Source organism: Crocodylus porosus, unplaced genomic scaffold (genome assembly GCF_001723895.1).
Source record: "Crocodylus porosus isolate Cpor-Errol unplaced genomic scaffold, CroPor_comp1, whole genome shotgun sequence".
NCBI classification, from domain to species: Eukaryota; Metazoa; Chordata; order Crocodylia; family Crocodylidae; genus Crocodylus; species Crocodylus porosus.
The window spans coordinates 1,437,476-1,461,252 of NW_017728921.1; the positions used below are offsets into that span (position 1 = coordinate 1,437,476).

A 23,777-nucleotide genomic window follows, 5' to 3' on the forward strand; every position below is an offset into this window, starting at 1 on the left:
CGGACTCGATGATCTATTGAGGTCCCTTCCGACCCTAGCATCTATGAATCTATGAATCTATGACTGGAAATAATTTGAGGAGAGGGGGGAAACCCAGTAGCACAGGCATCGCTGCGCGGTTGCCAGGCCGGTCCCCCAGCCCCTGCCCGGGGGCTCTCCCACCAGGAAGGTTTGGAAACGCTCGCAGGAGAGGAGAGCTCTTCCCCTCTGCAAGCAGCGACCGTCCGGCTCACCCGAGGGCACGTTCGTTGCCAAATAGGAGCCTCGAGCCAGCGCGACGATGCCCCTTCGCCCCTTTTAACAGCATGAAACGTACGGGGGGAAATCTGGGCTCGGTGGAATAAAACAAGAAGGCGTGAGCACCACATCCGTTACCGAAAGGTCACGCCATCGCAGAGGCTATAAAACAGCAGCCCCAAGGCAGCTCTCCATGGGTTTTTTCTTGCCACGGATAAGTCGCACCAAGCCGCTGCTGATTGGCACCTGTGCTCCCAGGAAATTGGATAATTAATGCCTGCCGGATCCTGCCAGGTGCTCTCATTTTTACATGTTGATTGACACCCCCGTATCTGTACCTGTCTAGGTAGCTTTGAGCGATTCTGGACACTTTCCATCTCAAGAAGCGAAGCAGCCGGGAGGAGTCGCTCTAGCCCCTTCTCGCTGCCGCCCGCTGCGCCCCGCGCCCGCCCGAGGGACAGCTTCAAACCAAGGGCCCGAGCCCTGCACCTGGGGCAAAAAAACGCCCTCTCGCTGCGTTGTTCCCAATCCCCGTCTGCAAAACGAGGGGACCGAGCCCACCCTGCCTCTCGCAGGAGGGACAGGCCGGCAGAGCTTGCGCCATGCAGACGCTGAAGTCTGCACCACCCTCGCCGCCAGCTGCCAGTGGGCGCCTGGCTGTCTGCAGGGCAAAGGTCGGCATTGCCGTACCCAGCCAGGACAACCCCACGGGCCGTGCAGCCCGCAGGAGCCCGCGGGCTCAGGTGCCAGTGGTACCAGGGACCACAGAGGCACACAAGCGAATCTAACACCCTGGCTTCAAAAACACGCCCCGGGAGTGAGCAGTCCCCCTCGTTGCGCTCGGAGAGCCCCTGTCTCCAAGATAGCCGCGACGCCGGGCCGCGGCCTCTAGCTGTGCGCTCGAACGCGAGGGGAAAAGGCTTTGATGAGCCTTTCTTCAGCGGGAAGGATTTTGGATGCAAACCTTCAAAGTCTCAGAGAAGGGGAAGAGAAGAGATAGCTCATCAGGGAAACAGGTCTGACCACAGCCAAAGAGTCCCTCCTCAGGGACTTCTCCTCCAGGCAGCTATGATCCATTTTTTATCCACATTTCCTTTTGTTTCTCCCCTTTTGTTGACACATGACAGCAGAATCGATAGCGGAGCGAGCCGCGTGGAGGCGTGCTCCGGTTCTCAATCCTCTGCCTGCGCTGGTGCTGCGAGAAGTCCCCGGCTCTGCCGAGGCCCATTATTTAATGCTCTCCTTCACCCAGAAATAATTGTGACAAGATTTGTCAAATGCGGGAGTCGCTTGACCTCGAGCCGACTCACGGGATGCGTGGGGGATGAAAGGTCCCCGCTGCACGTTCGATAAGCGTGAAGCAGTCAGCTCTGGTTTGCAGAAAAGGGAGTTTTTAACGCCTCTGACATGTCACAGAGCAGCCGTGATGTGCTGCGCGCTGCGCCGCTGGCTCGCAGGCTGCAGCCCTGGGTCCTCTCCGACATCAGGGCGCTCCTAGTCTAGCCAGAGGGACTGCAAGGGCCCTTGAGGCTCTGGCAGGGGCAAATCCTTCTTCCCACCATCATCGGCAGATGACACGAGGGGATGTTCCTCTCCACCATCTTCTGCTGCTACACAAAAAGCCTGAAGAGACGGGCCGTTCCTGCAGGATTCGGTGCGTGGGCATAGCACGAACTCTCGAGGTCCAGGGCACGTGTTAGCAGCAGACATCCGAAGCTGGGCAGAAACTTTCCGCGAAACGAAGGCAGGACACGGGCCACCTGCCCGAGCTAGTACAGGGAAGTTTCCATCATTGCCCATTTTAACTTTGCAGGTCCTTTCAGTAGCCGGCTAGGACGGTTTTGGGGAGGATGCTTCTTGTGCAAGTTGACCAAAGTCAAACCATCACTGGGGTCTATATCTGCCTTCGTATCTCCATGAGCAAGTTGTCGGTCGCAATTTCCCAGGCTTGCTTTGGCTGAAAACCCTGAGGTTGGAGGATCCGGGGCTTGATCCTGGGAATCCAGTCCCAAAGGGCTGGGCAAATGTAGCTGAAGGCCAGACTGACATCCTCCCGGATCAGGATCTGTTCCATCTTAGAGAAACCGGGTTACTGGTTTTAAACCACGTGCAATAGATGGAAAGAGAGGGAGGGAGAGAACACACTTCAAAATGAAGACTACAGTACTTTTTGAATAATTAATAAGTGATTAATGGCATAAATTACCATAAGATATGTTATGACATGTTGCAGAGCCATTTATAAATGCGTACGGCTGATTTTATGGCCACCTGTGATGAAGCCCTCATAAATTGAAGTGTGTAAATCATACGGGGCTGTCTCTAAAATGGGTTAGAGCACATCTTAAAATAATTTATTAAAGGGAAGGCCATTTCTATGTGCGTGCATTCATAAAGTCTTTATAAATATAATCCTCGCTCAGACTCTTACTGTTATAACTCAGTAACCGCACTAGACACTCAAGTAAAGCTCAAATTATTGCTAACGGGAAGGCAGCCACCTGGGATACCGCAGCCCAGGACACGCAGCCCTCCGAGCTGTTGTGACCTTTCCCGACTCAAAGCACTGGGGAAATGCAAAAGAACGACCGATGCATCAGTGCGAAACAAAAGAAAACAGCTAAACTCACGGACAAAGGCAAGATCGTGAATCTGAAAGAAACCTTTCCATGGCCATACGTGCACGCTGAGCCTGTGAGCACCAGCAATGGCTAACACCGCGGAGGAGACACCAGGCAGCGGGTTCATCTAACCGACAGCTCTCGAGACCCGTCTGCGAGGAATGAGCGGGACCGCGCCGGCGTCTGTATTTGGCGGGTGGGAACGAGAAGCAAATGCGTCTCGGAGAACTCCTCCAAAACTCCCGCCCGGCGTTCGGCTCTCAAGCTACAGTCGCTCCTACTATCATCCCGCAAGCCCATCAGAGTCCAAAACCCAGTTTTAAATCATCCGAAAGACACTCGGGTCTGGGACAGCGGTTCCATAAACGGTCGGGCCCACACCGACCAGGTTCATCCTAAACCAGTTTGAGGCATTTTCAAACTGGCTCATGTGTGCTGAACTTACAGGTTTAAACCAGTTGCTGATCGCTGAAACCAGTGGACGTGTCCCTAGCTTCGAAGGAAGCGTGGAAGGGAAGGGCCTATGCAGGAAACACCACCCCTTGGAAACACGGGAATCGTATTCAGACCATGCGTGGCTCACGTGGGCACCGCGCTCACCCCGAAGCGTTGGGGGTGAGCGCAGCCAAGGTGAGCGTGGTACCCACGTGAGCCACCATCGCCCCCTCTCTCCCTGGCACAGCTGGCAGCCAGGAATACAAAGAAAGAGCTGGGAAGCAAGAGAGATGAGAGGCTCAAGTGCTCCTTTACCTTTACAGGCCCCTGCAGCTCCCAGGTGATAGATCCCAGCTAGCACACGCCAAACGGCTTTCTTCTCCTCTGCCGTGATTCCCAAAGTCTCCATAGCAACTTGAAGCTGGGCGAAGGATGCAGAAGCCTTCTGCTTATCTTCAGCCTGCAAGGGGGGAAAAAAGACACAACAGGAAAAACTTAATGGCCCCCCCAAGGTACAGCAGGAGAGTCTCAAACAGCACCGACGCTCCCGTTGGGCACTGGAAGATCATAACAACCAGCCCCAACTTGGCAGCTGCAACACCTCTCCACCAGAAAAATGCCCTTTCAATCTGCGTCAAAAGTTCCCTTCACAACGTTGCACCAGGGAGGAAAAAACAGACAACACTGCAACGAAGCTGAGAGGCACCGGGTGGTTTCCACTTTTCATTTCGAAAGGACTTGGTGTCGCAGATTTACGCTACGTTAGAACAGAACGTTTTATAAATGCCGAATGGGAGCAAAACACACCTCGCCCGTCACCAAAAAAAAAAAAATGCTTCAGTGGACCCAAAATGAATTATTTTCCCAGAAAAATGCCATTTCACTGGGAATTAGGAACCTGTTGGGTTTTCGCCCCAAAACTGGAACAAAAATACACATTTCAAAGGGTCAAGATTTCCCGTGGACAAGCTGCTCCAGATTACAGCGAGCTCTAGAGAGGGTCTCGTCCGTGCCCATCTTGCCCTGTGGTCCATCCTTTTGCATCAGGACAGGAGTCAGGATAACACAGGCACCTTTTGAGCCCTCTCAAGGCCAAAAAACCATCATTACTGCCATTCGACCCCTGAGAACCCAACTAGCGCGGCTCTTCCTATCGAGGTTTTGGATTGGAAGAAAACTGCAATTCTTTCTTTTTAAGGCTTCTTCCTCAATAGAGGCAATCGAGGCTGCTGAATTAAAACTATAACCTCATTTTTGAGAAGGGCGATGAACCCGCTGGAGCTAATGGGAGCAGCCAGGACCCTGGAAGACAAGTCCTATAGGTGGAAAAAGGATCCGCTTTGTTTGCTGTCTCATGGTTTCTAGGCCCCACAACAAAGGAGAGAGTCCCTTCCCCAGAGATCATTTTCTATGAGCATCTACAGTATTTCCTACAGAAACCTAATACATGGTGGTGAAATACTGCTCGTTTAATGCCGACTATGTTCTAAAGCACGTTTCCGACGTGGGTTTTTAAAGTCAGGCCAGGCATTTATAAACCTCAGCACACCAAGCACACACCCAGGATTGTTCACCTTTGGGACGTGCTACAAAAGCTCATCTCCTTTTAGCCATTTTGGGAGGGGAAAGGCTGGGCAAGGCCCAGCCTATACATGGAAGGCTTCCCTGTCTATGTCCTTTCAAGATGAATGAGTTTTGGTATGAGTAAGAGTTCACCAAGCAATAGATGGGCGCTGTCTGCAGATCATAATAGTTTCATAGTTACTTCATAGTTTGTATAAATTAATACATGCAGAAGAAAACAGAAAGGGGACTAAATGTGCAATCTCCCCCCCGCAGTGGAATTACAAGCCTCGGCATGCAGCATCTCAAGTAGGAGGGAAAGTACATTTAACTGGCCACATTTCTAAAACGCCTCCTGTTGCAATAAGGACTTTGACACCATCACAGCACCTGCAGCACAGCACAGAAGAGAAGCTGAACAAATGCAGCCCTTCGTCAGTGTATTGCAGGGAGGAAAGGGGCACAGATGAAAGGGGCTCCCCCAGGGACTGGGCCTTGGGTTTTGTCTCCTTTCCCTGGCTGGGAAACCTGCGTCCAGCCACTGCGAGACAGCCTTGAATAGCACGTCACCAAACACCCCACATATTTCCACCTCAAGCTGCATTTCTGAGAGTGGTTCACTTGAGGAGATGCCCTTTGCAGTGCTGGGCTGGGCTCCAGGCGGCTTAGCGAGACCTGGGACGTACCATACAGAGTAGTGACGCTCTGCCATGTACCCTACCCAGGCCAAAAAATTAACTACATGCCGCCATGCATAGCGCACAACCCCCTAGTGCCCTGGGCATCGTCACAGGAGTTAACACATGGAAGATAACAGCCTAGCTTTGGTAAGGCATGACTCTGAGGATATTTTCATAGTTTCATCGGTGTTAGGGGCTGGAAGCGACAGACCATCGGGTCCAGCCCCCCTGCACTTGGGCAAGAAAGACAACTGGGATCAGATGACCCCAGCAAGGTGGGCATCAAGACAGGGGATTCAGATACATATGGTTCAGATTTATAATACAAATTATGAAGTATACCAGAGCAAAAAACCCCTTTGGCTCCTTGCCTGGATTGCACTATCCCTTTAGTATGCAAGGCACACTTCTGCCCCCAGAAGCGACCCCATTCAAATTAGTGCTGTCCTCCCAACGGAGTGCCTGGGCACACAGCACCATCCCAAGGTGGAAAGCATCAGCTCCTATATTAGTCTAAAATGTTTTCAGATTTCTACAAGCCATTGACGTTTTCCAATGAGAGGAGGGCGACAAAGGAGAAGCATCCTCTGGGTAGGCACACGTCTATACCCAGAGGGCGTGGGTGGGTGCAACGTCTAATGCCCGCCATCTCTAGAGAGACAGGCATGTACAGTGAAGATGGCCTTCCTTTAATGAGCAATCGAGACCTCAAGGGCAAAACCAACTGAGGCAACACAAGAGAAGTTCTACAGAATTGCTCATTCCTGAGCCTAATTTGCACCAAGCTGGCATCACTACTGAAACCTGGTGGGAAGATCTGCATGAGCAAAATGTCTCCATGAACAGCTACCACCTGCTTAACAAGGATGGCGTAGGAAAGAGAGCTGCATTTCCGAGTCACCCACAGCACAGCAGCTACAGTCTTGAATGCGTCTGGAGAAAGCACAAAGCGAGGTCCTAGCTGGCGCGCGCTGCAGGCCATGGCATCGCTGCAGAGAACAGGAGGACCGGCTCGCTCACCAAGTATCTATACCGCTGCACGGAAAAAGGGTCCCGTGCAGCACGACTAATGCCGCCAGCGTTAAGACATCTCCCTCGACGACAGTTTCCTAACTCGAGAACTTGGGAACTTCGCTAGAAGACCTCATCTCGACAGAAAGAAAGGAATTGATCATGCAACTAAAAATACGTGGTTGCCTGGATACGGGTGATGATGATGGAACATAACAAATATAATTGCAGCCACAGGACCAAGTCCCAAGCAGTACCTAGAAAATCTCACGCACACACACACACACACACACACACACACTTGCTTCTTTAAAAAGTCCAGATTCACAACAGCGTCAATAATTAAGAACCAAATACTCAAACAGAAAACAATATGCAACATTAAAACTGATTAAGAATATTTTCATTAAGAATATTTTCCCACGGTCTCCAGAAAGCCACAATCTCAGAACCAGGAAGAACCTATATGCTAGCTAAAACTGTCCATTTTGGAGGACGGGTAAACGCAGGTATTCGTGGGGGTGGGGGGGACGACACTGATAGCCGTGAATGTAAATTAGAAGGTAGAAGTTATAGAGAATTGGTAAGGGAGAGAAAAGGAGACAAAGAGAAGTCTGTAAGCCAGCAGAGAGAACAACAAGGAGGGTCTTTCAATAGCATCAGAAACTAAGGAGCCCTAAGGATGATATTGGTCCAGGACCAAGAGGCAATGGGAGAATAATCAATCACAGCCCAAAAAAGGTATTAAACTACTTCTGTTCTGCATTTGGGGACAAGCCAGATGATGTATTCCTATCATGAGCAGATGAAATACTTTCTATTCCACCAGTCACTAGGGAGGAAATTAAACAGCAGATACTAAAAGTTAGACATTTTAAAATCCAAATCCAGATAATTTGTATTCATACGTTTTAAAAGATCGGGCTGAAGAGCTCTCTGCACCACTAATGTTGATTCTGAATACGCTTTAAAACACTACGGCAGCTGCAGAGGATGTTTTGTGTGGGTGTCCAAAAAAGGGTGACCAGGATGACCAGGGCCAACTATCTGCCCCTCAGCCTGACCTTGATCCCAGGCAAAAATAATGAAACAGCTGACCCAAGACGCACTGAAAAAAGCCTCAAAAGGAAGGGAACAAAATGAATGTGAATCACTATGCCTTTATGGAAAAGAGCTCTTGTCAAACTAACTCGATCCCTTTTCTTAGGAGATTACTAGTTTGGTTGCTAAAGGTAACGGCATTGGTGTAATATACTCAGATTTCTGTAAACACTTGCACTTGGTGCTATCCGACATTTTAATCAAGAAACTAGGCAGATGAAAAATCAGAACGGCCCATACGAGATGCACTGAAAGCCGGCAACGCACAGGGCTCGAAAAGCATCTGCCAGCCAGGGAGCGGGGGTCAAGCACCCGTCTTCCTAGCAGGATGCCCCGGGACTGGCTTTTGGCTGGAAGCGATTGAATATTTTGACCGACGACCAGGGGAAAATAATGCGGTCGATGTTTGCCGATGAAACGAAGACGAGGGAGCAGTACGTGAGGAGGGGGACGGATCCCCAACGCCGAGGAGACCGAGCCGCTTGGTACCGGCACGGAGAACCAGAAGGAGGGGCGCCGCTTTGGGAAGGATCGGCCCCAGCTGCCCTGTCCCCGGACAAGCGAGCGCGAGCCTGAGACGCATCCGCAGGAATTCGTTGCGGGAAGCCGCAGGGTCTGTGCCATGCGGGTCGGGGGAGATGCGGGCGGCGGGTCCCCAGAGAAGTCCGTGAACCAGCTCGGCAGCTGCCATCTCCACAAATCATTATTGCTTACGCAGCTCTGACGTTGCGAGTTAGCAGGCTAGAAATGTAAATGCAAAGTGCAATTGGTCAGAGATTTCAATTAAATATTGGAGGATTTGCTCTAAACCTTTCATTTAGGGTGCTAGGCGACTGAGTTAATCACCTGCATTTTTACATCACTCCACACAGATCAGCCCGTAGGTTGTCACAGCAGTTTGGAAACTAATGGTCGGCCTTTTCATTGCTTTCCAAGTCCACGGGCCTGCTGCTAGTTTGGGTGAGCTCCACCACTTCCTCCCCCCCTCGCCGACCAGAATATGTCCTTCCCCTTTCTTTTCCAATATGCTGCTTGCCCTGGAGAGCCCCGAGTCAGTAATATTTCTGTGATGTGATATTAATAAATAACACCAGCCCACACGTCCATTAGCTGCTCCAGGAGGTGAGTCCCAGCAGGAGACGTGCGTGCTGTGAACGGGGAAACGGACAAATGTCACTGCCACCGAAAAAGGTATAGCAGCACTTTTCTGATGTGATAAATGGCAAAAAATAGGAAAAAAAACCCGGATTACTTAGTGTGCAGCATGAGGAAAAGCAAAAGCCATTACCACGATGCCCTGTGAGCTACCGCGGCCAAAGCAAGAAGGAAAATTTTCTTTTCATTGCAAGCAGGTGGCAGGTTATTCTGGCTACTTCTCAGCAAAACAACAGCTACTGAGCAAATAAATCCTGGATGTTTCTTGTAGATGGAGGGAGCGAGTCCCCAGTGCATTTCGGAGACGCGTATAAACGAATGGTGGGTTGCTTCCTGCAGCTATCAAATGAGCTTAATAAATAAGAGTGGCATGCTCTTAACCCACTCCTCCAGGAACGGTTTTGGGCCCAGACAGAAGCAAAAAAAAACCGGTGCAAAATCTGAGCATGGCTGGGCTGACCCGGCTGTCTGGGGAACCACATTCGGTCCGTGGTTGTTAACGAAGTCGGGTTTGCAAGGCGTTCACAAGGGAGACCCAGAAACCACCGCGCTTCTCCAGGGTGCTTAAAAGAGCCCCCACCCTCCCATCAGTCACTTCATGCCGTGGAGGGCGTGAGACCGCCTGGGTGCCCACGGGCCTGGCCGACACCCAGCAGAAACTCCCCGCTCCGGGACCAAAGTCCCTGCCACCAAGAACGAAAACTGAAGCTTCCCAAGCAGCCAGAAGGGCTTTCGTTAGAAAAAAGGGCATTTTTGTAGCTGGGATTTTCACTTGAAGGGGAAGGAAAAAAGGAAAAGACAACGGGAAGTAGAAGGGGGAGGGGAAGGAAAGGAGAAAAAGAAAGAGAAAAAAAGGGGAAAAAAGAAAAGAAAAAGAGGCATTCCCATGCTTTGATACAACTGGGGTTGAACCCTTGCGGTGTCTAACCAGCACCAGACTGGGCCAGTCTCCAGGACGTCCCGCTGGTGGGCGAGGGCCTCCGAGATGCCCGACGGCTCGTTTCTCTGCCCTGGCAGGCTGTGGCGCTGGCCTCGTTAGCTCGAGGCCTGCCCAGCGGCGCAGCCGGAGCGTGCTGAGCGAACGTGGGGGCGCAGTCCCCAAGGGCTGATTTCCAATAAGCAAGAAAAAGCAGGTTTCTCAGCGAGCCCCCCGATGCCCCCAGGACCTCACCCTCGCTCACTTAGGAAATGCTTCTCGCCACGGAGGAGTAGCCAGGTCTCTTCCTTCACTGAATCGGAGGAATTGAAGGGAAATCAATCAGTCCTGGTTCCTTTTGGCTCTGATTCAGCGTGGCTATCAGCAGCTTCACTGTGAATCCGGTTTCTTTAGGGGTTTATAAGTTGGTCATAAAAAAAAAATGGATTCGTGCCGTACTTTGAAGTGCTGCTTTGTAACCAGGGAGAGGCAGCGGATTCAAAGCCATTTCGCTGTGCGAAGCGCAGAGCGCAGCTAAGTGCTGTCACTCCCCAGGGCTCGCACGTGGGCCGGCGCCCCGTTGCACCCAGCTGAGGGTTGGCAGGGACGCCAGCAGCGGTGAAGCAAGCACCAGCACCAGGGGCTGCCTTCGGGCCTCGGCAGCTGGAGAAAACGAAGAGCTCCCCCAGCGCTTGATCTCAGTGGCTGCGTCTACATGAGACGCTTTACTGCACTAATCTACTGTCTAGATGTGCAGGTGTTTACTGTGCAGTAAATTAGTCTATTAAGCAGTCAATTTACTGTCTACGTGTGTCACTGTCTACATGTGCAGGCGCTTACTACGCAGTCAGCCTACTACTTGCATATGCAGGTAATAAATTTACTGTGCAGTAAACCCAAACAGCATTAACTGCATGTGTAGACGTGCTCAGTAAGAGGGGGAGCTAATCTCCCTCCATGAGACTCGTGATACACCCCGGGCGCTGCAGTCTGGCTGCGTGAGGTGCTGAGGTGAAGGTCTGCTTTGCTTTGCTTTGCACCCAGGGGTTTTGAACCAGAACAGGAGGCAAGTGAAAAATCAGACAGCACCAGAAAATCATCCCCGCACACCAACTTCAATCTAAATTCCCATCATAAAAACGGATCCCATGTGCAGTCAGGTAGGGCAGAGCTTGAAAACAGCTTGCAGCTGGCTCTGAAGTAGTCAGGTCACAAGATACAGCTCCGAATCCTCCCGACTTCCAGGGGCAGCCGGTTATTGGCCCCCAAAGGGCAACTCACAAATACTTGCTGGATTTTACCCTCTGCAATGCCACCTCCAGAGGCATCTCTGATGGGCAGCTTGCCCTTGCCCCTTCCCCTTCAACGTGCATGTTGCACAGGCCAGCGGCTGGCAAGCCCTAATCCTGCGGCTCATTTTTGCACTTTTCCTCTCTGCATTTTCACCTCGAGGATAAAGCAAACTCTCAGACCAGGTTTCAAATGCTGCTGCCGTTTAGTCACAGCAACACAAAGAAATACTGCTGGAGAGAGACTGCCAGAGATATAGCTCATAATTACACCCGGGTATATGTTCCTCCACACCCACATCTTATACGTGTTGCTATAATCTCAACAGGAACTGTCAGTCAGCGAACAATGTCTTCCCCTTTTCTTTATTTTAGCAACTATTTTGAATATAGAAAGCAGCACACTGTAAAACGACTGGATCTCCATCAGTGCTCAGATCCGCTCTCTGGACTAAAACCAGACTGAATATTTTCAACAAACAATAAAATTCGCCAAAAAAAAAGAGGAGTTTTGGAGCAACCAAAACTATAGGCAAAAACAGGTCAAATTGGTGAATAATTTTGGGGCAGGGAGGGAAGAAGAAAAAAAAAAAAAAAAGAGGGAAATGTTATGAAAATGGCAAAACATTTTACCCTGGCACTTTTTTAATAAAATGTTTCTTTCTGGAAACGACAAGAAGTTTCATTTCAACGCCTTTTCTAGGAAACTTTTCAGTTTGCTGAGTTTCTAAGCAGTGTTTTCACTTTAAAAATGGCTTTATCTTTGAGCTAAGAAAACAGGTTTCCAAAGAGGGTGAAACAGCCTGAAAACAAAACGCCGCACTTCGCTCACGTTGGACGGACCCAAACCAAAATGGGGTTTTTGGAGTGGGGGGATATTGAAAAAATGTCTGCTTTGGTTCAACCCAAGATCCTTTTTCTGGGGACCAGCCTTGGAGCCAAAACAGCCGTGGTTTGCTCATCTGTGCTCTCAGCGGGCTGCTCTTGCACACGCGCGTCACTTCTCGCCGTGCGCCCGCTGCCTGGGCAAGCGTGCCAGCACCTCGGAGCGCAGCACGGGCAGGGCTGAGATAAACCCTTCCCTTTTGTGTGCTCTCAGCTTTGCCAACCCAGATGTGCCCTGGAGAAACCCACCGTGACAGGCCCGCCAGCAAGTTGGTAGGCTCTGGACGCCGCTAGCGGGGCACAGGAAAGGGGCGATGTTGCTTTCATGCCTGCTTGGTGCAGGAGCAAAGAGGAGCTTTACCAAAGCAGCAGCCACCACCTCCAGGCTGGGAAACAGCCTGCGGGACTTCATCCCGAAGGGGCTCCAGACCTAGAATGACGGCATCTTTGCAACCACAACCACGGCGCCGCCACCATACCGCCGCAACGGGAAGAGTGGTGCGGTAGGCTTCCAGCCAGCTCCTCCGCCGAGTCTAAAAATAAATGCCAGTCCACCCCCCGCTTGCCAGGCTGGGCCTGGAAGACTTCTCTTACTCTCCCACGCTGGCTGCAGCCCGTGGTGGGATTGGCGCGGCCAGCGTCAATCTGTATCGCTTGCACGTGGCCTCCTGCCCCGGGGGCCGTCCCGTTTGGTGCTGCACGTCCTCATCCTCTGCCTCTGCACAGCTCCGGGGGGGTCAGGCCTTCTGCCACGGGAGAAGCTAGAGAGCCAGCTCAAGCCTGACGCACACGTGCACACATGCATGCGCACATACGCGCACCTGGCTGCTGGGCTGTTCCCCCCGTTCGTTTGCTGAGCGCCCCCGTGCCCGCTACTCTCGACCCCCTGTGCAGCCTGGAGCGGAGCAGCGGATAAAGGCTAAGACAAGGTGACCTTGCTGGAGGAACAGATCCAGCCCTGAACCGGGAGATCAAAGGGACCATCTGGCCGCTCTTGGCAGCGGGCGCTCTTGGAGCCCTTTCTGAGGCGAATGCCTGCGTTTGGCTGAGCGAGGAGCTTTCGCGCCGCGGGGAGAACTTCCTGCCTGGGCTCGTGGGGAGGATGAGGAGCTGGCGGAGGACGTCCTGCCCATTTTTCTAACGAGAGACGATCGCAGCAAAAGTTAACGCGTCTCCAGCAGCAACAAGCAGTCCTGGGTGTGCTGCTCCGGCCAGGCCGGGAACATACGGCAGCCCCGCCGGAGCCGAACAGGCCAGGCCAGCCCCTTCTCTCGAGCAGAAGGTACCCCCTGCCCTGGGCACCAAAGGGGCTGCGCACCGGGGCTAAATACCCCACTGTCACCAGAGCAATGCCCAGCCCCTGCAGTGGTCTGACCTAGCCAGGACCGGGCAGCTCACAGGATGGAGACGGAGACGATCTCAGCCGCCCTCTGCAGCTACCTCCCTCCTGAAAGCTCGCGCCTAGCTGCTCCAAGCATCGGCGGCCTAATCCCTTAATCCAGTTGATTCTCATTAGAGCGGTGTCCATTTAGCTGCTGGCAAGGAGCCAGGTGTCTCGGCTCTCCGCCGCACACACGCACACGCACCAGCCCATGGAAAACAGCCGTTTGCTGCCAGAAAGTGGTGTTTTGGAGGGGGAGGCACCCCTCACACTGGTGGGGCTGGGGGGCATTCAACAAATGCAACAAGCAGGGCTGGGGCACTGCAGTCTCAGCCATGCCGCGTGCCCATAAAGCTCATATGCCAGCGCCTGGTGCGTTGCTGGCATCACAGCATGCGTTAGGACAAGCAAATACCTCCAGGCCAGCGGCACTGCAAAGGTGAGCACTGCTCAACACCACGGGACAGCTTGGAAAGCCCCAAATACGCACGTTCCCGTACGTACAGTGGGAAACGGGTCAGCGTGCGTGCAGCATCGACAGCAAGGGCCCCAAACGTGTCTGCAACCCTGCCTGCCGCTGAACCAGCCTCCGATCCGCGGCGCGGACGTGCCCGGGAGCCGAAGCCGGCAGGCAGGCGCGCAGAAGCCCTGCAAGGGCCCGCCTCAGCACTGCAGCTGTCCCTACGCGGGGGGCTCATGCACGCTGGGAAGGGGATGGGAAGGGGGGACCGTTTAAGCTGTCTCAGCACCGGCACTGATCGGGCACACGCCATGCCCTGCGGCGCTGGGAAACTCTTCCCACCCCGTGGCCAAGGGACTCGTTGCTTGGAGGAGCTGCCCCGCGGGGCTGCTGGGTGTGACGAGCCGCTATAACGAAGGTGGTAAACTGTAAGTGCCAATTGCCGCACTGTGCGCCAGGGCTTCGGCTTGCCGGCGAGATGCCTAGTCTCTGCCAACCGCGAAGGCTCAGGGGAAACTGAATGTCGTTAGCCCCTGAAAATAGGAGCCTGAGGTTCCCCCAAGTGTGGCGGTCTCACCCACCCGAGAGCTCCCGGAGCAAGGATCCCGCCGGCGCTCTTCACACGCGCCGGGGACAGGACGTCCTGCCTCCCGCCATCGAATGACCGACGCTCTTCCCCGAGAGGAGCAGCGCCGAGCGCCCCGGCACAGACACCAGGTCACGCCAGACTGCCCCGATGCAGAGCGGGGGAACCAGCCCCCGCGGTCCCTCCCCTGCCCTCAACCAGCTTGGCCTCAGGGCAGCACCGAGGAGTCGGGCTCTTACGTTTTCCCTGCGCCCCACACCTCTGCCCAAAACCTGCAACTCGGACATCCTAGTCTTGAGACCAGAAGACCCATTTTCACACCAGCGGACAACTCGGCTCTTCTTCCGAGGCCCTCCCCGCCCGCCTGAGGTCCCCGCTCTGCTAGAGACCAACAAGAAATGCAAACTCCAGGCATGATGGGGTACAGAGGAGGGTCTGGACCCTGCCACCCTGAAGCTGAGGCCAAATCCGGCTGTGCTGAGACCCGCCGCATATGCACAAGCACCGGGTGAACCGCGATTCCCACCATCGCTTCCCAGAGGCGAGAGCTTTGCCAGCTGGTACATCCGAAACACGTGCCAACATCACTATACACGCGTAAAGGTGTCAAAGGTGTCCCTACCTTTGAGACCGGTCCGATTCCAAAGGAGTTGCTCTCAGCCGCCTGGTGCAAGTGCAGCATCGTCCTGAAAGCAGGTATGGAAAACGAACATTAAACGACAGCTCAGAGCTACGCGATGGGGCTTACCGCTCCCGAGGCATGAACCCCTCCTGAAGGTCTCCGCACCGCGCAGAGCTGGGCTGATGGACCTGCCCGCCCCAGAGACGCAACAGGAAACCCTAGACGGACTTATTTGCTGCTGGTGCAGAGGAAGCGTCTTACCCTCAATTTTCCAGGTTCGTCTTTTTGACCTTCCTAATGGTTTGTGCTGTCGGAAAGGCCTCCCTTGTCCTCGGTGGAGCTCAAACCCAACGGAGGGACCTCGTGGTGGGGCAGATCCAGCCCCTTCCCCTTGCAGCGTTACCCCTTTCGCCCTCCCTGCAGCAGCCTGCTGCTCCCCACGCAGGGGGCTCAAGGCACACGGCCGCCCCTTGGCCTCCCTTCGATGACCGCTGCAATCGGGGCGAGTTGATCCATCATCGCTCTCCGACACGAATGGCGCGATTCCTCCAGGCCCAGAACGACGGACACCGCCGTACTCCTTAAACCCGGGCAAGTTTTTCCCTTCCTGCACTAGGTGACTACAGACCTGGGTGGCGTTTGCTCAGCACCAATTTTTTTGCCATAGCCCCAGTTTCCAGGCATGGACCCGGTTCTTTCTGGGTCTACGAAGGAGAAAGGAAATTCAGCCCAGACCCAAGGGGCAGCGCATCTCTTCCACACATCCCAGGGGTCTGCTCCAACAAAGGGACCCTCCACATGGCCTGCTGGGTCAAGCGTGTTGACCACTTAGACCCTACCGACCGCGCGCGGCGCGCAGCAGGCACGAGCGGGTGACGGCCCCTGCTTGCTGAGTTCAGAGCCGACGGGTTTCTTTCTGTACTAGGGCACTAATTAACATAGGTTAATTATGATCATGGAATTATCCCAGAATCCACGGGGGGAGGCGACACATTTCATGCAAAACAAAGCGAGCATCAGGAACGCCGATGTTTTCTGCCTCCAACAGGTCACCAGATGCTGCTGGCCTGGTTTTTCCCTTTTGCTTCTGATTTGCCCCAGCCAGTGCCAGCTGAGAGGTAAAACCATCAGAAACCTCCTGCCTGGCCCTGCTTTCAGGAGACCCCTCGCCCAGTTCTGCACGCGAGTCTCACAAGTCCTTGACCCTGGGGGGACGCCTTCAGTCAGCCCCGCAGCCTTCGAAACCCGCCCGCTTCCCCCAAAACGGCACCCGCCGACCAGCTCCCTGCAACCCGCCTGCCCGATTTCCGATGCTTCTGCACCTCTGCCGTCAAATCCCCTCGGCTGAACGAGCGCCGCGCGGCGAAGCGCGGCTGGCACTCGTTCCACGGTTATGCTGCCCCCTCTGCTGGAGAAATCGCCCCTTTTCAGCACGGTCCCAGAGCCCAATTCACGTCCCCTCACGACAGCACGCGTGTGGGGACCGACGTTCCTTATTGCGGGACATCGCAGACCCGTCCTAACAGCAGCCGGACACCCGGTCCAGGGCCAACCGCATCCCCACACACTTTGTTTGCAAGACCGATGGCGCTCCCTCTGCTTTATCGGGGCAGAAGTGCTGAGGGCAGCGCGCCAGTGAGGGCTGGTGCCGCAGCCCTCGGACATGGGATTTGACAGCGGTCATTGCGAAGGAGCTCTCGGCACGCATTAAATGTGCTGAACATGCCCCGAGCGACTGGGGAGCAGCCGGCCGGACCCTGCTACGGCTGATGCGCTGCGGACATGCTGCTCCCAATTTACACTGGTGCCCCCCAGAGAAGCCGGGTTGTCGCCTCCTCATTGCAAATCTCAGATCTCCTAAACGTCGCAGCCTGGCGTGCAACAAGCGTCTTGCCCCCCCAGCTAAGTGCCCATCCGATTTCTGCGCCAGGTCAACGCTTTTCCCTGGATGGGCGGGACGGCCTCTCGGACCCATTCGCTGCCTGCACACAAGGTCACGGTGTCATCATGAAACCAGCCGCGACTCCCAGGAGCGCACAGCTGCTGCCTGGGTCTCTTACAAGGGGTTTCCTCTGAAAAAAAATGGGCCTGAATGGGAAGCGCATTTGCAGGAGCTGGGAGGAGGCTTCTCCTTCTAGGAAGACGGCAGCTGCAAAGCAGGTCTCACCCCTGACAGGAGTCCAAGCCCACAGACCCCTGCAACCGGCCTCGCTTTTCTATCCCCCCACAGCAGCACCCTGCACTCTGCCCGTCTCATCGACACCCATCCGGACCCCTTGAGAGGGCCGCCGTGTGCACGGGGGATGCTGCCTGCCCTTGTTAACACCCACAAAGGCTCCGTGCAAACGCCCCGTCTGCTCGCACCCGCCGTGGTCCTCGGCACGGGCTTTGCATGCGCCATTCGCAATGCAGCCGCCCCCGCCACACCGAGACGCAGCCCAAGCCAGGGGCCACGTCCAAGAGCGCTTACTTCTGAGTGATGTCCAGGCCTGCCAGCATCTGGGGAAAGACGTTGAAGTTGCCTTCTCCATCAGGCTGCCGTGCGACACGGACCCGCTCCAGCATCAGGGTCTGGCAGAGGAGAGAGGGAGGAGGTCAGTGCCTGGTTCCAGCCACAACTCCAGCTGCATGGAGGAAATCCTGCACGTTCTGGGGTACGGCACCCCAACGCCTCCAGCTAGATTGGGAAGCCTGGTGCAATCAGGGGACTCATTAGCTGGCAAAGAGTCCTATACCAGTCAAATCCCCCCCACACACGCACACATTTGTGTCTTATAAGGAGGCGAAGCACTGCCAGGATTTGCAGCAAAAGCCTGAACCAAGTCCTCGCTCTGCACTACCGCCTGTGCCCAGCCCCCAGGAGTGACCCTGGCAATTGGTCTTGTGACAGCAAGATGCCTGGTAATCGCACAGCTCGGAGGCAGGGTCAGACCGGCGGGGCCGCCGAGACAAGGGGCACGCAGGAGGCTCAGTTCATGGTCCTCGGGGCACCCAACCAGCTGCCACTGGCTCCCGCCGTCCTCCCCCCAGCCCAGCTCTCAAGAGCAAGGGCAGGCCCTCGCTCCTGCTGCACAGGCACTATCACGGCAGCAACGGAAAGCAACAGAGCCAACATGCAAGGTGCTGCTAATGAAACGCTGAATTATACCTTCCTCATGAATACTTCATTCCAGCCCCACCTCGCTTTTCTTTCCAAATGGGGCAACTGGTTATTGGCTGCCGAGTTATTGCCCGCTTGAGTCGCAAAGAGCTGCTTAGCAGGCTTTTGGGTGGTTCTTATGTCTAACGAAGGGGGGGGGAAATGCATTCAGGGGATGCCCGCTCCAGCCGTTCAGGTGTCTCCCCCAGAAACAAAGGCATTCTCCATGAGGTGCGCTGGAAACCAACTGCCCATCAAGACATCCCCAGACACTAAAGCCCCATCAGCCTTTTGTAGAGAATCCAGAGCCTCAACTGGCTCATGCAGATGCTGCTTGTTGCGTGTTAATAGTCAGGTTTACCAAAACCTCACTCATCGGTGCAGTGAGAGAGAACAACAGTGCAATGCAACGACAGCTTATTTCATCCGTGGTTTGCTACGAACAGCACGATTCAAGGTGTTTTGGCTCTTTCATAGGCAGCACTGACACTGCCTGGGCTCGCACAAGGCCACGAAGCAGAGACCCATGCTCCAGTCGGACCCCTCTGACGCCAAGTCACCTGTGGCAGGTCACTCCCGCCCTCCCCACCTTGGCCACCATACCTGGGTGCCACGGCCCAGATGCGCAGAGTTACCTGGAGGTGAGCAGCAGTGATCCGGCCCGTGGCATTGAAGTCCAGCGACATGACCATGGAGAACCGAGTGGAGTGGCAGTGGTGTTGGGTGGTCACTGAACCAAAGGCTTTGAGGACTGTGAACATGGCCTGGATCTTCTCCACTGCAAAGTCAACGTAAGTCAATGAGCCCCGTAAACGCCTGTCACACAAAAATGTTCGCTTCTCAGGTCCCAGTGCCAGCTCCCCACAGGCGAGGGCTGCCACTGCCCCATCCACATTCCTGCTCTCCTCCAACATTCAGACCTTGCCTCTTCATCTCCCCCCTCCAGCTTCCACTCGGCCCTTCTGCCCGCAGCTGGTCAGCCTGAAGAGCACAGCTTTGCCCTAACCCGAGCACAGGACCGGCAGCCCGAAAGGACCTGCACCAAGCTGGCTTTACTCACACTACATCTGAGGGCCTGGGCACAGCTTAGCCTAAATCTTTGGACTAAGAGATTGAAGTAACAAACAAGCAAAACCTCCTCAGGGGCGACAGGTCTGTTAGAATGCCTCTGAGAATTAGCAACCCCACCGTCATTAGCATCAATGGCAGTCACTCCATGGTAACCAACCTATGCAAATGCTCTGAGGGATAACAGAGGAAGGATAAGGTGCTCAGAAGAAGCAGGGGGCAACAGGAGCGCTTGTACACGCCACAAGTCATCCTCACACACGTCACGAAACATTACGTTTAAAAGCCATGAAGTGGAAAGAGATAAAGAAAAGGGGAGGTTTCCACGAGGTAAAGGGGCACTAGCATGTCATAGTATAACTCCTGCCCATCGGTGCTCCTGGGAAGAGATTCATTTTGGGCAAGGCAGGGTATTTCAGCCTGCCCCACGTGAGCTTATGCAGAAAACTGAATCCAGCCTGGGACAAAAGCCACAACAGACTCACCGAGCCACCATTGCTTGCTGACAAAAGGCTCCTGGGATCTACGTGCAGACAGACCTCCCCGCACAGCCACCCTTGGGAGCTGATAAAGAGCAACAACATCCGTCTTTTCTATGCAGGGCCAGCTAGTGCGGAGCAGGGTCTGCCCAAGCGATGATCCCCCTCAACCCAGGGAGAGTTTGCTTGCTGTCTGGCTCAGCAAGCCAAACGTTTCATGGCATCGAAGTTTCCTGACATCGCAAAAAATCCAAACCAAGAAGCTCTAACCTCAAATTGAAGCTGTACATTTGTTTCCTTTCCTGACTCAAAGGCAATACTATTCTCTCCGTATTTGGATAATCTGCCTTGTTCCTTCAAAATCTCTCTTATTCGACAGCAAGCCTTACAAGATGTGAAATGCTTTGTGTATCATCAAAGAGAGCATGGACTAAACACTGAGGAGCGCCAGTGTTTCCTTTCTAGATGACTACATAACACTGTTAAAACAACAGAGACAGTGGAACATAAGGAGAAAAAGGAAGATCTAAAGAGATGAGAACTTAACCGCTGTGCAGTTTGGAAACGTTAGAATAAATTGCTTCAAAAAGAGGGAATGGCCAAGTAAGAGTTTGGGTAACACGATCCTGGAAATAAAAGAAACAAAAACCCACGCCTGCTTTAGGCACGCACATCGTCACTCTGCAGAGCAACCTGCCAAAGGCACTAAACGTGTCTTAGAGAAACCAAAGCGTGACTGGCGAGGCTATGCAAGAGCACCAGAAACCTGGGTGCTCCCCTCTGCCCCAGGGGCTTGAGTCCTCAGGACCTTGCACACGCACAGATTCCCCAAAATCCCAGCCCGCCCCCAGCACGACTGAGTCTATTGCTACAAGTCCTTGATGGATTAATGAACTTTAGTGTCCGGAGGGGAGGAATAAAGGTAAAGAGAGACCTGGAAAAGAAAATTAGTATGGGAAACTAATGAACTAATATGTCTCCCGGCTCAACAGACGGGGTCATACTTATTAACTTCCATGCCGGTATTAGCTCTATTTTTTTTTCTCCGACTGGCAGATCTAGTTTGTTAGAATTCAGCTTTAAAAAGTGAAGTCGGACCTCAGCCGGTCCACACGATCGCTCCCAATCATCCTCCCCAGGGGCCACAACCCCAGGGCCGGACTGCCCCCCCGCACGTCCTGGCCCGGCTCGTACGCCAGCTGTAAGCTCCTCGGGGCACGGTGCTGCGACGGGGTCCCCGGGTGCCCGCGCGGTGCATAGACACGTCAGCAGGACGGCGGGCATACCTGAGACCCTGTTGTCCACGCTGCCGGCGGTGCCCACCAGGTACTCCAAGGCGCTCTGGCAGCAGGTCGTCTTCCCCGCGCCGCTCCTCCCCAAGGGCAGGAGGGTCTGGTCCTGGCACCGCGTGAGCAGGTTCCAGTAGGCCCTCTGCGCCACGGAGCAGACGTGAGGGGGCATGCTGTCCCGCTTGCCCTTGAACGCCTAGGGCAGGAAGGACATGGGAAGGAGCGTCCTTGCTAACAACCAGTTGTGATGGCTTCCAGTGCAAGCCCCCACATTGCCCTTATGGCTGGGTTTTGCTACCAAACCCCGCTGGGCTTTCCAGGAGCTGGAGACAAAGCCGCGGGGACGTTCATTGCCCTTGTCCCTGTGCCAACCTAATTTAGCCTCAAACTTGGCTAACAACTGGGTCACGGAGAAACACCCGGTGCTGGATAACAGGATCTCCTGGCTTGGCAGGTGCTGGCAGAGAGGGCACATCAGATACCAGTGCACACCTCTGCCTATACCAGGGTCACACGCACACGCACCCACGCTCCAAACTCCATCACCTCACCCTGCAACTGAAAATTTTGGGAACTCGATTCTGGTTTTGGGGGGAAGTGACTTCCATTTTGCAGCTTTTGAACTCTCTCCGGCTTCCCAGCCTATGTCCCCCACGTAGAGTCTCTTGCCCGATCAGCAGTTGCAGCAAAGCAACCATCTCCTTGTCATTAAACAGGGAAAGGTGCGTGTTTCCCACCAGCAACACTGCCTTTGCTCAAAGCGGACCTCTGCCCTCACCTCTGGATTGGGTCTGGGTCTGTTAGAAAAGGGTGCACGTGCTGACCTCAGAGTCCAGCTCCTAGCGCGGACCCTCTACTCATGCCGCTTGGCGTTGCAGCCATAGCTCTCGCTCCTTGACAAGTCTGCACTGCCAGAGAGACGGGCCCAGGCCCACCCCAAGGCCAGCGGCAGCTCAGTTTGTGCATTAATTCTCTGCCTGCTCAGCAGACAGGAGCCCCGAGTGGGGTTTTCCGATGACAGGACCGGTCTGTCCCAGAGACGGACAGGTCTGCAACAGGGAGAGCCGCGGGTGCCCGCAATGGGGACAGAGCGAAACCCCCTCTTGCACGCTGCTAAGACACAGGGCACAAACCCAGCACCCACAGGTGGAGAGCGGGGTCCTAAACCCACCTGCCCGGACTCTTGCGGCCACTGCAAACCCCGCTCCCACAGGACAGACCAGCCACATCCGGTCCTCCCGTGCGCAGAGTCAGCACAGACATCCCGCCTCTTACCTTTGCGGAGCAGCTGGCGCCGGCCGCGCTGGGCCTGATGGTGACCAGGCTGGGTCCCGCGTACGTGCAGCTGAGCTGAGACCGGTACCGGTGCTGCAGTGTGTTGATGACGCTCGATTCGTTCGGGCTGATCAGCGCCGCCACGTCCTCTGCAAAATCCAGGCTGGAGGGGTTGGTCTGCAGAGAGAAGAATGCATGAGACGCCCCTGGCCTGGCCGTGCCGACTACGCTCCCTCCTCACCGGGCCCAGTGGTTCGCAGCTGGCAGCCCACTGCCCACAGGTGCCTCCTCCGGCTGTGAACCAGATGTGCCCAGAGGGGCAGGCCCAGAGGGGACCTGCTAGTGCTGCTAACACAATGTGCGCCAGCCCCTTCCAGACACGCGGGAACTCACCTGGGCCTGGAGGTGGAAAAATTCAACAAAGAATAAACCAGGGCCCCGAAGCAGAAGGCTGCGGAGGGAGCAGGCCTGGCAAGGCGGGACAGGGAATGGCTGCGACAGGCTAGGGAGCTCCTCTCCTGCCCTGCCCCTGGCTGACAATAGTTTCATCCCAAACCCTCCCCCAAGCATTAACCCCATTTCACAGATGGGAAAAGTGAGGCAGCAGTCTCCTGCTGGTCAGGGGGAGCTCCTATGACTTGCAGGGTCCATTTAGTGAGCGGCCAGAAGGGGCTGAGACATCAGGAGATGCCGGTTTGACAGAGCGGAGGGGCTGCTGCAGCATGTGCTGGGTAAAAAGACCCCCTCCCAGCCCCGTCTGATGGTGCGGCCAGCGCGGGCGGCACACGGAGCCTGTGGGGTTTCGGGCCTGGGGACTCACCCGATGCACGTGCTCCTCATCCACCTCGATGACCGTGCCGTCAGCTTCCACGCGCACCCTCACCCTCCCCGCCGGCAGCTCCGGGGTCCCCACGTCCGGCTTCAGTTGCGTGGCTGCAGGAGACACTCGGGAATGAGCTCCTCCCTAACGACGGTGCGGCCGACTCTCCGCTCTCGCCCCCTCGCGCAGGCCTGGCTCCGCTGGGCCCTCCTGCCCCGGCTGACGGTCGCTCCATTTCCAACCCCTCCCCCAAGCATTAACCCCATTTCACAGATGGGGACAAGCGAGGCAGCAGAGTCTCCTGCTGGTCCGCGGGAGCTCCTATGACTTGCAGGGTCCATTTAAGCTGTGCACCTTTAAAGGGCAGCCCACAGGGGCTGGATCGAGTGGCAAAGAAGAGCCTTGCAACCTGTCCTCCACCTGCGTGTGGGCCACAGCTCCCGGGAGAGCCCCGAGCAGGGTAACATAGGGACGGCCGTGCTGCAATTTGCCCTCGGTCCCATCACTCCCCTCCCGTGCCAGTTTCTTCAGCCAAAGCAGCCCTGTGGTCAGTAATAAACTCCCGCAGGAACGTTTCCTTCTCAGCCCCAGGTCTGACACCCCCCGAAGCCTCGTCTCCCAGAAAAGGGCAAACAACGAGCCGCAGAAGTTACCGAGCGTGAATCCGTCTTTCCGGACGAGCCAGACTTTCTCCGCTTCGTACCACACGTCGTCATGAGCCTGCAGGGAAGCAGAGCCAGAGTCCGGCCCCAGCCGATGAACTCT

At 55.0% G+C, this 23,777-nt stretch overlaps 1 protein-coding gene across 1 annotated transcript in view; it reads right to left on the reverse strand.

Moving 5' to 3' along the window:
* Positions 1–23,777, reverse strand: part of MYO18B (myosin XVIIIB) — a 128,339-nt gene that overhangs the window by 99,132 nt on the left and 5,430 nt on the right. Inside the window, exons 6-11 of the mRNA XM_019538671.1 lie at positions 22,193–22,369; positions 20,915–21,113; positions 18,717–18,859; positions 17,413–17,513; positions 14,943–15,006; positions 3,609–3,753 (exon numbers count right to left, since the gene is read on the reverse strand). Of these exons, the coding sequence (XP_019394216.1) occupies positions 3,609–3,753; positions 14,943–15,006; positions 17,413–17,513; positions 18,717–18,859; positions 20,915–21,113; positions 22,193–22,369 (829 nt within the window). The remainder of the gene's footprint in view (positions 1–3,608; positions 3,754–14,942; positions 15,007–17,412; positions 17,514–18,716; positions 18,860–20,914; positions 21,114–22,192; positions 22,370–23,777) is intronic.